The sequence below is a fragment of the Cloeon dipterum genome, chromosome 2 (genome assembly GCF_949628265.1).
Source record: "Cloeon dipterum chromosome 2, ieCloDipt1.1, whole genome shotgun sequence".
NCBI classification, from domain to species: Eukaryota; Metazoa; Arthropoda; class Insecta; order Ephemeroptera; family Baetidae; genus Cloeon; species Cloeon dipterum.
Genome location: NC_088787.1, coordinates 10,493,983 through 10,507,775, shown reverse-complemented (window position 1 = coordinate 10,507,775; position 13,793 = coordinate 10,493,983). Strand labels below are relative to the sequence as shown.

The window sequence follows — 13,793 nt, the reverse complement described above, 5'->3', positions numbered from 1 at the left end:
TTTGCTACTATGCGCAATAACCAAAAGACAATAAAAATTTCCATTTTGCTACTTTTCTCCAAAATTCATTGCGCTTTACCACGTTTTCTTAGCAGATTTTGATTCCTCTCATTGGGATTTATCCAACGGTGTATGAAACTGTTAGGGAAAACGTTTTGCTGTGAAATAAAATCAGATTTCAAAAAAGGAGACAGTCATCAGCCCTTTTACCATTCAAAAAGTACGCAAACTTTTCAGTCTCTTTATATGCCTACGCTTTAATTTGATCTATCCTGTTTATGCTCAAATTAAAATGGACATATTTAAAAAAAAAGGTTTGGTGCCGGTGACATTGTAAACTAATCATCTAGTTTGGGAACTGTTGTCCTATAAAAAAATCTTATCTGTGTGAGCATGCCTAATGAAGGATGCGTCGGAGGTGATCAAAAACACACCAGATTGATGTCGCTGATGTCTCGAAAATTTGGACCCACGTCACATTTTTGTCGGTCACTCATCAATAAAAAAATGAATGCATTTATTTCCTAGCATTATTAACATGCCAGTGGGCTTGCGACTCCTCCTCCTCCTCCGCGATGAGCATTCCGTTCCATTAATTCCAATAATAAATTATGAGCGTCTAAGTGAAATCCCCACTGAGAAATCCTGTCAATTAATCACCGCGTGAGTGACAAATTCCTTCAACAAGCGCGTACTTATTCCACTCAAGTGAGCTGGCGCGAGGTGTAAAATATAGACACTTAAATGCACATATTTCCCAGCAGAAAGTTGTTGTTTATTATTTACAGCACGAATAAGCGATGGAATATGATGATGTTTCGCCGCGATGCCGTGCCGGCTTGTTCTTGTGACACGTTTATGATTCGCGCGGAAAATAAAACTCGCCGCGCGCGGCGATTGATGATGCTTCACGTGGATCCACTTGGAATTAATCCAATCATGCCCTTCAATCTCTACGGAATGTGGGTTAAACAAGTGAATCGTTATTGAAAAGATTCACGATTTTTAGATCGGGGAAACTGATAGTGACTTTGTACTGCTTTAATGCGATTCAGTTGGGTTTGTAAATTGATGATTTCCATTTAATGTGAAATGATACTGGGCAAAAATTGAAAATTATTTAAATTGTTGGATGCCATAAACAATTGATCGATTAACAATTTGTTAAACAATTTGCAATAATAAAAATGGACCTTCCTACAATAAAAATTCAAATTTTGCCAATTTCCTCCAACATTTACAGTGCTTGAAAATATTTTCTTGGCATATTCCGATTCCTCTCGTCGAGATCTGTCGAACGGTGTATGCCACTTATTGGGGAAACTCTTGGTTTTGAAATTAAATCGAATTTCAAGTAAGGAGACAGACATTACCATTTGAAAAGCACGGCAACTTTCCAGCCAATTTTCTCGAAAAAATGCAGTGCTTCCTAGGTCAATTTAGGCTTTAACTGAATCCTAAGGGACGAGTTTATGCATTGGCAACAAGCATTTTCCAGGCTTTTCCAGTATCATTACTCTTTAAATCCACGATTCTCTTGTAATATGTTTTCATCTTACAGGTTTAGAAATTTGAATCGTTTTTGGAAATGGCAAAAAACTTTCCCTAAAGAATAAATCTCTTTCAAAAATTCAAAATATTTCCTTTGAAAAAAGTTCCATGGCACAGCAGGACTCTGTATTATATAATATAATATTGTTTATAAGGTATTTAAATGTTCCATAGAAGCATGTGGGGGCATGAATTGAATGCACGTCTTTTTCATCTATTGTTTAGAAAAAACTAACATGTTTTTGCCAGGACCAGAGGGTGTGAAATATTTATTACGGTAACGGTTTTCTACAAATAAAGGAACAAGGACGAGTTTTAGTTCATTGCCCGTCAAGAATATTTCTAGGACTTAATTTCAATATTTTTTTCTATTTTAAAAATAATAGGTGGGGTTTCTGCCTTACTTAAAGAGCACAGACCGACCAGACATAATCTTGGTATAGCACCAATAGAAAAATATCACAGAAATAATTTACCAGACTGAGATAATTGTTTTAAATCAATATAAGCCTGAATTTTGAAAAATTCTAACTTTGAAATAACTTTTTTACTCAACCTTTTGTCACGCCCGTCACACCTAATTTTTAAAAATGATTAGGAATGATGTCGGAATTCCTCAATCCGAACGTGATTTTCAATTAGCCCCTTACTGCGCCACAGATCACAATCATTAATCACAAGAATCGAAGTAACAAACGCTAATGGACGATAATAGTAGTTGCGTGTTTCACTCGAGTGCCCCTTGCTTGCGATATATGGGGGAATAATTTACGGTCGCGTTCGCCTGATTTATTGTACAGCACGAACGCCGGCATTACATTCATTTAAATCATAGTTGCGATATATTTACGTACGGCCGAGGTGCATCTGTAATGTAATAATATCAATCATTAAACAAACCACGCGGAATTAATGTATTTTTATGCACGCTCGGCTCTCTGAGAAGTCGTATAAATGCAAAGTGGCGTCTCACATTACGTGCAGTAATAATAATGCACACCGAATTTTGTTGCCGCTCCGTTAAGATGAAGTGTTGTTTGCTGCTTACACTTACTTTTGAATTATCTACGTCGGATATTTGATATTTTGCGTTGCTAAAGAGAAAAGTCTGAAAATTCTTGTGTTCCTATACGTAAATTAATCCCTAAAGATTAATTTAAATCGGTAGGACTGTCTCCTTACTTGAAATCTTATTTTATTTCACAACAAAGTTTCCTCAAAAATCGTCACACACCTTTGGACAGGTCTAGACGAGAGGAATCAAAATCTGCCAAGAAAATATGGTCAAGCACTATGAATTTGGGAAGTTAGTTAGCAATATTTGAATAATTATGATCCAAAGAGGACCTGTCTTGATTTTTGCACACTGTTGATCAATTGCCTAATTGTATCAAACAATTCTAACGATTTTCAATTTTTTGCCCTACTTTTTTAAAAGAAAAATTGTCATTTTTAATTTGATTTTATTTCGGGCATATTTGTTCCGATCTTCCTAATTTTTCTGTGATGAATCGCTCATCGTATACAACGGCGATTGACTGTCTGGCAGGGCATAACTTGACGGCCTCATATTTATGGATGAAAACTCATCTCGGCGGCCGCGAACAACACGTCGTTGGACGGCGCTGATGATGATTTTATTTCGAAGCTGGCGCTCGCAGCGATTTGCATTAATGAATGTGATGCTCGAGTAAAATTTATGGCTGGCCTCGATGCATACGCTAAGCCGCTCCTGATCGTTTCGTTTTTCGGCTATAGTTAGTTATTAGCCGAGGAGATGTCCCACGGCTCTCGGCAGTAATGAATCGGAAGGTGGATCCGTCCGAAACGGGAGTAACTGTATAGTATGGAGATTTGCATTTCATTTCTGGGGCTGTTGCGAAACTGTTCTGCCTTCTAGTCACACATTTTCCCGTAAACTTTGGAATAATTTGAGGAATTCTTATTTAGATTTGAATTTTTTGTTATTTTTGATAAGCCTTTAACACTTGATTTCATTTGGGGTCGAATTGAGTCATAAAATGCATTTTAGGACAACTCAGTAATTATTATGATGTTTGAGCCTAACTAATGTATAAAAATCTGACTTAATTACTGTCAACAATTCAGTAATTTTAAAATACATCTTCTCGTAAAGAAATAGAAATTTAATTGTAAATGTGTTCGACTATAAAACAAAACATGTTTCAGCAGTTTATTTCCATTGCTTAAAAAACGTTTCTCCATTAACCTTTTATTCAACATGTTTTCATTTAATGGAAAAACACACAGCCAGCAACAAGCAACCCATCTCAAGTGTCAACTTTTTAAATAAATATTTCAACAGGTTTTTATTTATCAAAGGCAATATAATTTATTGAATCAAAACATTTTAACCAACGAAATCCATTAAAACTCTTGTTTCAGAATGTGGTGCGGGGTGGAGGCAGTCTATCAGTAGCACGCGCGATGCCGCAGCACGCAAACGGCCCGTCAACCCCATCACCCCTGGGCACGGCCCATACGCCTTCATCCCTCCTCAGGTCGGTGAGCAAGGACCGTTTGGCCGCGCCGCAGTCGGGCTGGACGGAGTACACTCCGAGCAACAACAGCAATTCGGGCCTGCCCCAACGACCGTCGCCCCAAGCCAACGGGGTTGCTGTTTACAAAGCTTCAAGCAGAGAAGTAAGATACTTAAAATTCTGATTTTTAATTATTTTACCAGTGATTTAATTACAATTCCACAAATTTTAGTTTTATTCTTGCAATTACTAATTTAAAAAAATACTATACAAGTGGAAAATTATGAAGTAAATTTGTCAAATTTCCCGTCGTAACGATGAAATCGTCCAAGCAGGTTGCACCAGTTCCTCGGCAGTCTCCGCTGCGGGTGACCCCCTCGCGGCCGACCGGAACGCCGCCCACCCTCGGCAAAAGCACGCCACCCCTGGCGGAATGGTCGCCTGACAGCAGCTCGTCGTCTTCGACGGCCACCGCCACCAACAGCCCAGCCAACGTCGGACTCAACAAACTGGAGCTGTGCCAGTTCTACAACGTGCAGCAGTTCCCTGAGCGAGACGTGCCTCACGACAAACAGGTGGGCCACCCCAAGCAATCCACCCCTCCGCAACAGCAGCAGCAGCAGCAGCAGACACAACCCTTGGAGAAAATCATGCGGAGTGGAGAAAACGACAATGAGGTACGAGCAGGAGCGGGAAGCTTCTTTTTTGAAATATAATTTTAAAAACTCGATGGGTTTTCAAGTCTTTTTCTATCATACCATTGGTTTATAGTCGTAAAAGGTTGTTGCAATAACCTATTCTTAAATTAACATCGTAGTATGATCTTGATACAACTCACAAATATTAGTAAAGGCCTATTAATTCAATTATGTTGCATTTGTAAATTTAAAATGAATTTGAAAATTAAAATTAATAAAATTTGTTTGCAAACTAAAAAGTTAAAATTTTATAAATAAAATAAAAGTAAAATTTCCTTTTCTACACCAATTTATTACAAAAAATAAAAATAATAATAATTAAACTATAAAAATAAATGCAGTAAATATAAATTATATTTAATTTTAACTTGTAAAAGTTAAAATATAATAAAATTAGAATAACGTCGAGGTATTTTACATAAACCTAAGAAATTTTGAAGAAACAATATAATTTTAAATTAACTCTAATTAATATCACCGCAAACTGAGTTCTAATCAATTAGGATTTAACGTAAGACCTGTAAATAAAGGAAATAAGTGCTTAATTTGGTAATTTCAATATATGTGTGTATTATTTGATGGTCTCAAATGCTTTAGAAATTTTTGCATCAAATAAAAATTTTGAATACCGTGTTTACTCTTGATTTTCTCTTAAAGATATTTTTAAAATTATAAACTCAATTCTATTCTTGGCCTCAAACTTAGCACAAAACCGAATATTTTTCTATTTTAAACAGGGGACGTGTATTTAAATCTACAGCATTTTCTTCTTAACTGCAATTTTCCTTTAGAACTAATAAAGCTGTGGATTCATGTCCAGTATAATTTTGGAGAGTTGAATAAATAATCTCTAGACAATTTCATTATTCTCAAATTACAGATAAACGAGGCGAAAATCAGTCCGGAATGCGCTGAAAAGAGCAGTGCCGCGAGTCAGCAGGCGCCGACCACCGCAGAGGACAGCCAGCAGTGCTTCAGGCTGAAGAGGCCGGCGGCCAAGATGAAGTCCCGCAGAAAAAACATTTTGAGCTTCCCGCACCACTTGAGCGTAGACGAACTCAGGCTGCTGCAGCAACGCCGACAGGACTCGTGCGGCGGCTCCTCGAGTGACGAGAACAGGTCTTCAGGGCACGCCAGCATGTCCGACGGGCACACGAGCTCTTCTCCGCCGGCCGACTCGCTCGGAAGGAAGCACAACCACTACAAGTCACCCCTGGGTGCTGTCCCTGAAGATGAAAGGTATAAAAGTTAAAATTTAATAATTTATTAAATGTTTGCAGTAAATAATTTTTTTTTAAATATTTTATTTAATAAAATACTTTATTTCTTATTAAGAAAATATGTTATACCTTTATTGTTTATTTAAATTTTAGTGTAACATTTTTAAAACGTGAGTAAGAAATACAGTAGGTTAATTAAAATGAAAACATTTAAAAATATAAATAATTTTTATACACATATAATAGCTCAAATGCCAACTGTGTTTATCAATTTTAATTAACAATTAAGTTCCAATAGTGTATTTCCTACTTGGTTTAAATTTTTAAATAATTAATAACTAAATTTCGGGATCAATATAATAATTACAGACTCTCTGCGAGTGTGATGCTCCTTCAAAGAGAGCAAGCTTCTCGGCCTCCGAACACAATTGCTGCTAGCAATTCTCGCAAGGGTGCCGTGATTCAGCAAAATTCTCGTTCCCGCCACCGCGCCACCCCGGCCAAGTTCGAGCCTGGCGGCGGCCTGGAGGACATTCGACTGGCCATCGAGCAGCTGACCCTGCGGTCGCACGGCTCGCGGGCCTCGTACAGCACGTCTACGTACTCGAGCATGAGCGGCAGCGAGAGTGAGCCAGTGCGTCGGCTCATCAGGCACTCCAGCCTCGAGACCATCAACACCAATGGAACCGCTGCTGACGAGTTTGTCTGGGTGGATTCACATAATAGGTAAAATCCATGCTTTCTGCTGTACTTGTAATTTGAACATAAAAAATATCTTTTTAAGTTAGAGCTTTACAGAAAAATAATTTTCACATTCTCTTGCTCAGATTTTTAAATTTTAAGTGCATATGTTTAACAGCGCTATTATGAGAATTTTTTTATAAATATATTTTGCAAGTTTTAAACAGCTTCATTTTTTATTTTGGCTGAATGTAGCCTAAAGATAATAGTAATTTTTATATTTCTAATTTTTTTCAAATTTAATGCCGCAAGTATTAATTCCTGCGTAGTTTTAATAACCAAAAATTATTTTCTAGCTTTAAAATGATACAGTTTAACTTTAATTTATAAATCTCTTTTTTTAGTTTTTTTATTCATTTATCATAAATAGATAGAATATTTATTAGATACCTACAGTGTACAAGTCCAAGTTGATCAAAATATTAATAACAATATTGCTCTGTTTGGATTCCCATCCCTGATTCTAAATAAAATTTGTCCCATTTCACAATTAGATTTGTCTTGTTTTTTTTTTTAAAAAAATACTATGTATAATTAAATTGCATTTATTTGAGCTATTTTCATAAGCCAACCTCTTCACACGACCTGACGCTACTGTCATGTCGTGTCAAGGTCACAAAAATGTCCATTAAACCAGCGGTGGCCAGATATGTGCGTTAAAATTGGTTCCAACCGCGCAGATTCAAGATGGCGTCTGAATTCGGGAAACAAAAAGCTCTCTTTGGATTCCCGTACGAGTGTCAAGAGTTTGTTTTTACGATCCAAACGACACAATTAGTACAAGTAATGCAAATTATGTCACTTGGTTCTTTTCGCACATTTTCACGTGACCGTTTTTTCGCGCCATTCTCCACCGGACGCCATATCTGCGCGTAGCACGAATCTGGCCCCCGCTACATTAAACCAAAGCTGAATGTTTTTGTGTAAAAATGATTTTTCTTTCTCCGTATAACCTTTTAAAAGAAAATTAGCAATAAAATTCCTAATCCTTTGAAATAATTAATTATTTAAAAAAAATCCCACTTTAAATATATTATTTTTCAACCCTTTCCAGGCTGGTGGAGCTGCAGCACCTTCCGTGGACGAACCACGACGTGCTCCGCGTGATCCAGCAAGGCCGCGCCAAGGACCATTTGGAGCGGGTGTCGATGGAGACGGTGCCGCGGCTGGCGTACCTCCTGCAGCGGGCCCTGGTGCGGATAGCCCGCGAGGCGCAGCGGCTGGCCAAGCCGCTCGGCATGTGCAGCAAACACGAGGTGGCCAGCGCCCTCAAGATCGTGCTGTCGCCCGCCCTGGCCGACAGCTGCACCAAGTCGTGTCTCAGGGCGGCCACCATGTTCGCCGTGTCCGGCGACCAGATGAAGCAGAGCAAGTCCTCCAGGGCCGGCCTCCAGCTCAGCGTCGGCAGGTTCCACAGGTGGATGAGTGACGTCAGACTCGGCAAATTCATCCATGAGTGAGTTTCAGACATTTTTTATCCCCAACAGATATTTTATTTAATGAAAAATTACTTGATTAGAATTTTGCTATTAATTTTTAGTCTAAATTATTTATTTTATTATTATAAATCTTGATTTTCTCTATCTTAACGTGGTAAGGTGAAAATTAGAAGTTAATTAAAAATAGACTTATGTTTGGTTATATCTTTTCTAATAGTAAAATTTAAATATTAAATAAACTAAAATTGTTCTTTTTGCAATTCAAAAATATAAGTTTTATTTCACCACGTCACTCTATTTATTTTCAACCTTAAATTTTACATTTTTCTATCAAAATTCCAGAAGTAACTTAAAGTAATGAAACACATGTTTGATTAGGAGGAAATTCCTGCGCAATCAAGATTAATTAGATGTGATAAAGTTTTAAAACAAAGGGAATTTTAATAGCTGCAATGTGCAATTTCTTTCCCACCGCATTTACGCAATTTGCATTTACATTTACATTATTATTGCCTTGCTGCCGCAGATACGCTGCGGTTTATTTGGCGGCTGGATTGGAGAACCTGTTGGAGGAAGTAGTCCTTCAGTGTCTCCCGGACGACAATGCCCTCCTCACCGCGCCGATTTTCGAGCACGCAATCGCCACCAACGGCGACTTGTGGGGCTTGTTGCAACCCTACGCCCATTTGAACGCCGGAAGAACAGCAACAGGTAAAGATTATTTTTTAATTAAATAAGTTATTTCCTATTTTCCCAATCATCTATCAATCAATCAATCTATAGTGCCTTTGGCTGAATGGTCATTAAATGCAAAGAGATCAATCGAAAAACAATTCATAAAATAAACATTATAAAACAACTACATTTATTAGGAGAGATACTTATTTGGATAAAAACATCGCTTCTGTATTTTAAATTTTAATAGAGTCTGATTGATTAAACTTTTCTCCCCAGGTGCACTGTCGATGCCACGCTGGCCGAGCGCTGTGAGCCTGAGCTCGACGGACGAGGCCGCCTCATCCTGCAGCCTGCAGTCGGTGACACCAGGGCTAGGTTCCGGTCCCGGAGGCAAGACCCTGGAGCAGTGCCTCCTGACGACCTGCGTCGGCTCCGCGGCCGAACTGTCCGAGCTGCTGGCCCGCGTGTCGCAGCACGTGACGCGCACGCAGGGCCGCGCGCCGCCCCACTGGGCCGCGTCGGCGCTGCACGCCCTCTTCTACTTCATGCGCTGCTCGCAGCTCGAGCACGCCGAACACGCCGACGGCATCGGCCCCGTGCAGGAGCTCGTCTACGAGAGGCCGTACGCCGTGCTGCCCCCGCTCACCGAGTGGGCCAGGGCCGCCGCCGCCCACGCCGAGCACCGCAGGGCGCCCGCCATCGACAGGGACGACGTGCTGCAGGCCGCAAGACTGCTCCTGCCGGGCGTCGACTGCCCCGTCAGACTCGTTGGGTGAGTCACAAACAAAATTTTGTTTTCTAATCTGCTTGGTCTATTTAGTTAAGCAAAGGAATAATTAAAAAAAAAAATGAAAAATCGAAAGGGATGGAACGTTTTTTTTATAAAAACGTATTCTTGCTACCTTCTCCATTTGAAAAGGATTTTTTGAATTCCAGATCAGTTTTCTTGCCAAATTTTCATGCTTTATAAAGTAGCCAAATTGGTCAAAATATCGGATTTTACATTTTTAATGCTATTTTATTTCAAAAAAAAAAATAATTAGACGAGTGAATTTTAGTCCAGAAAAGAAGGTTGTACCGGTTCAGGGACTCGAAATCTTAAGGCTGGATGGTAATAATGGTCCACCTTTGCAGAAAGCTTCAAAAATTTGAGAGTAACTGCGAAAAAAATTCTTAGCGGGAAATTAAATAGCTAAACTTCTTCCTCGTTGATTTAAGAGTTTTTAATTAAATTCTACCAGTAATTTGGCATCTTATTTATTCACATAACTACTCCTTAATAATCTAAGATTTAATATTTGTCTTTGAAAATAACACATTTAATTCAATTTTAAATTATTTGATCCATTTATACACAGAAACTATTTAATTTGGCCGCATTTTCCTTAAATGGCTTGGTACTGATACTGATTTCCAACTGGAACTTCTCAATATTTTGCCTAAAGCCGTAATTAAAAGTAGCTCATATTTGAATTGGTTTTTTATCTCTGATATAGTTAATTTTCCAGCGTTGTGATCCGAGATCAAAATGCAATATAGATCCGCGGCAACCGATGCAGTCGTTTTTAAAATAAATTTGCTGGCGTTGGAGCCACCAATATTCCCTACATTTTGGTGTCAAGTGAAAAGAGCGTTTGAAATACATGATTGATTTTATTGATACTTAGAGCCAGGTAAAGGAGAAGCATAAAAGTTTGTGCATTTATGCATAAAAACAAAACAGCAAATTACTTGAAAACGTAAAAAAGGAAATTTGTAGGATTCACATTGTAATTTTGGCTCATGCCCCATTAGTGTTTTAAAATAAATGTCCTATAGGCAGTTTTTTTTTATAAAACTGATATAAATAATAAATATTATAAAAATATAAATGTCACGCCATTCAAAGAAAAGCTCACAAAAATTCTAGGAATGCCAAAAATACGAATGTCATTAAAATTGACCTTTATGACCCCAATCAATGAATCAATAGGATAATTCTTCAACAGTTTTCCTGTTTCTCCTATCCGATTGAAGAAATTAGGGCACCCCGTGGTTTCGTGACAAATTTTCGAACAAGGAAACGTGTTTCAAATGAATTCGGCTGTAAATCTCCTTGCTATGCCCTTGCTGTGCTACCGTGTCGCGCATTCCACCGCGTTTTTTGTCCCGAGCGCCGCTTTGCTGTGGCCGAGGAAGAGTCCCCAGGCGTCAATTATTCAGTCCAAAAGACGCACACGCATATACATATAGTGTGTGGCGCGAGAGAGTTAATTTTTTTCGTGGTCCAGCACACCATCCAACTGGCTGCGGGCTCGCCATTATAACCTAAATTCCGGTAGGAGCACAAGTAATTTCCATTTGTTATTAATTTCTTTTGTTTCTCGTTCTCTCGCCGTATAATAACGGTCTTATTATTTTCCTTTTGGGAGAGGCTCTTCGCTTCACTAAACTACGAATTCCAAAAATTATTTCATTGTTTTGAAGGATGAGTTGTTGCCAGTAGATTTAAAATTATAAACAAACAAAAAATAATCCTGAGAATTTACGTTTTAATTGCAATTTAGAAGAGTTCAAAGCTAATAATTTTTAGTCCCTCTTTGTTGTTAAATTGAAATGATTAGTGTTAGTGACATTTAAAATAAGGTGAATTTTTGCCCCATTTTAAAACCTTTATATTGATGAGAATTTTCATTTAAAAATATAATACACTTGTTTCTTCTTGCTGTATCAATACATATTAAATTATAATTAAAATAAAAAGCAAAAGAGGGCAAATATTGCAAAAATAATTATTTACAGGGATATTTTCTAGTCGCTCTGACTGAGCTGCAATACGAAAATTCAGATTCAGGAAAACCGGACACAGTTTCTGACCGTCTCAAACGTTGTTCATAAAGCGTTTGAAAATTTAAATTTTTAACGCATGTTACAAAACATTTATTTTTTAATAAAAAAATATTTGTAATAAATTATTTAAGGTCATAGTTTAATTTAAATTTAAATATATAATAATTTATATTTATTTAATTTGTTACTAAATTAATATATTTTTGTAATTTTAATAATAATAAATACAATTTGAATTAATTTAACTTTTATTACATTAATTGTATTTATTGCAGTTTAATTTTTAAAATGAGTTTAAAATATTTTTTATTAAGTTCATGAGTTGTCAATATGTACTAATTTCATAATAATGATCTTCTAACCATCCTTTTGAGGAGACTGAGGTTCAGTTTTACTTTATTATTTTCTGTCTGCTAAATGAATAATCGGAATAATTATATACCATGTTATTGTCTCAATAATAATTGGGATATAACATGGTATGAATATCAAAAGACGAAGGCTGCTTCAATTCCTGAATTCTTGTACAATTACTTGTAATGGAAGCAATGGAACAATTGGCTAACTCATAAAAGGCTTGAAATAATCGAAATATTTTTTAAGAAATTGCGCTCCCACCACTTGTCCATATTTATGAGCTACAAAATTTCATAATATATTTTATTACAGGATATTTTGCTTGAGAAAATGAATTGGTTAAATGAAAAAAAAACATCTGCATTGGAATTCAAAATTTCGCAACGTGATTTCAGTCAAGACGAGGTGCTGTGCCCGAAACGGCCGGTCGGCGACGAAGGTGCGTGCGTGCGCAAGTTCAAGACCGACCTGGCGTTCAAGATGCTGAGCTGCGGCAGAACTGACCTCGTGCAACACGCCCTCCAACTGCTGCCCTGCACGAAGGTGAGTAACCTTTTAACACACTTAAAAATTCACGCCCTCTGCTTTTTTCCGTGGATCCTGCTGCATTTTTCGGCCAAATTTTTCGAGTAAGAAGAAAAAACGTCAATTACGGAGATTGATGACCCCTCTCGCGGTATCGGGCTGCGCGGCCGTCGACGAGATTTTATCTCATTTCAAAAGCTGATGAGCTTTCTTGCCGCGCGCACAGTGATATTTCGTATACACAGTTTTGACTGCTGATGAGTTCGGGAGATTTATTTTCCATCATCTGCTGCCGGGCCCAGCGTGCGTCCAATTCAGACACAGCACATTTTGTAGCTCAGAGTGACAGCTTCTCTGCCAAGCCTTTTCTTCGCATTTCTGCACAATCAGATGTATTCATTTATCCCGCTGAATCACGTCATCAAAATCTAATTCTGCATTGAAAAGTATGGTTAATTTTCTTTTTTTTTTATATATAAATCAATTTCTGTCGTGCAAAAAATATTATTGATAAAATTTAATATTTTTTATTGATTGCTGAGGATATTTTTTCCTGTCTAAAAATATTGGAAAACATGTCATATTCATCAAAATTTATTTTATTCCTTGAAAAATATTTAAATTTTCTTGAACGCACTAGTCGTTCAACAAGTAGATTTTCGTCATTTTCCAATTTTCCACACCGTTCATTTTGTTTATCAAAGTACTGTTCACAACTCTCAATGCAAAATGCAAAAATTACATTTACAACCATAGTTTGGTTTTAAAAATGAAAAATTTAATTTAAAGAAAATTAAGTTTACATCAGCTCATATTATTTGTCATCGTGAGTGAATCAGACGCACAGAATATTAAAAAAAAATGTTATAAAATCGGTTTTATAATGGCTATTAAACAAACAGCAAGGAACGGAAGAATAAAAATTCGTTGCTTTTTCGGTTTTCAGTTGTACTCAGATATTTTCTTTTAAGATTTTGTGTATATTTTAGCCTTCCATTCCTTGTTGTTTGCCTACTGAAAAATTGACTTTATAAAATTTAAAGAGGGTTATACTGCAAAAGCCTGGAAAATCATTGTTGCCGATGCATGAAAAAATCATCCCTTAGGATTCAATTGAAGATAAAATTGACCTTAGAAATTTTTTGAGAAAAGTTAGCATGCTTTTCAAATTGTAATAACTGTCTCCTTATTTGAAATCCTATTTTATTTCACAACAAAGAGTTTCCCTAAAAGAATTCATACGCTGTTGGACAG

General features: G+C 37.2%; 1 protein-coding gene across 5 annotated transcripts in view; it reads left to right on the top strand.

Moving 5' to 3' along the window:
* LOC135935533 (ankyrin repeat and BTB/POZ domain-containing protein 2) overlaps positions 1-13,793 on the top strand; it is a 66,849-nt gene that overhangs the window by 47,086 nt on the left and 5,970 nt on the right. For 4 of the 5 annotated variants that reach the window (XM_065477947.1, XM_065477946.1, XM_065477944.1 and 1 more), the window contains 8 exons: positions 3,958-4,215; positions 4,385-4,729; positions 5,631-5,989; positions 6,340-6,696; positions 7,766-8,167; positions 8,677-8,861; positions 9,105-9,600; positions 12,410-12,557. In XM_065477947.1, coding sequence (XP_065334019.1) covers positions 3,958-4,215; positions 4,385-4,729; positions 5,631-5,989; positions 6,340-6,696; positions 7,766-8,167; positions 8,677-8,861; positions 9,105-9,600; positions 12,410-12,557 — 2,550 coding nt within the window. The remainder of the gene's footprint in view (positions 1-3,957; positions 4,216-4,384; positions 4,730-5,630; positions 5,990-6,339; positions 6,697-7,765; positions 8,168-8,676; positions 8,862-9,104; positions 9,601-12,409; positions 12,558-13,793) is intronic. The other variant, XM_065477945.1, reaches the window with a different exon arrangement.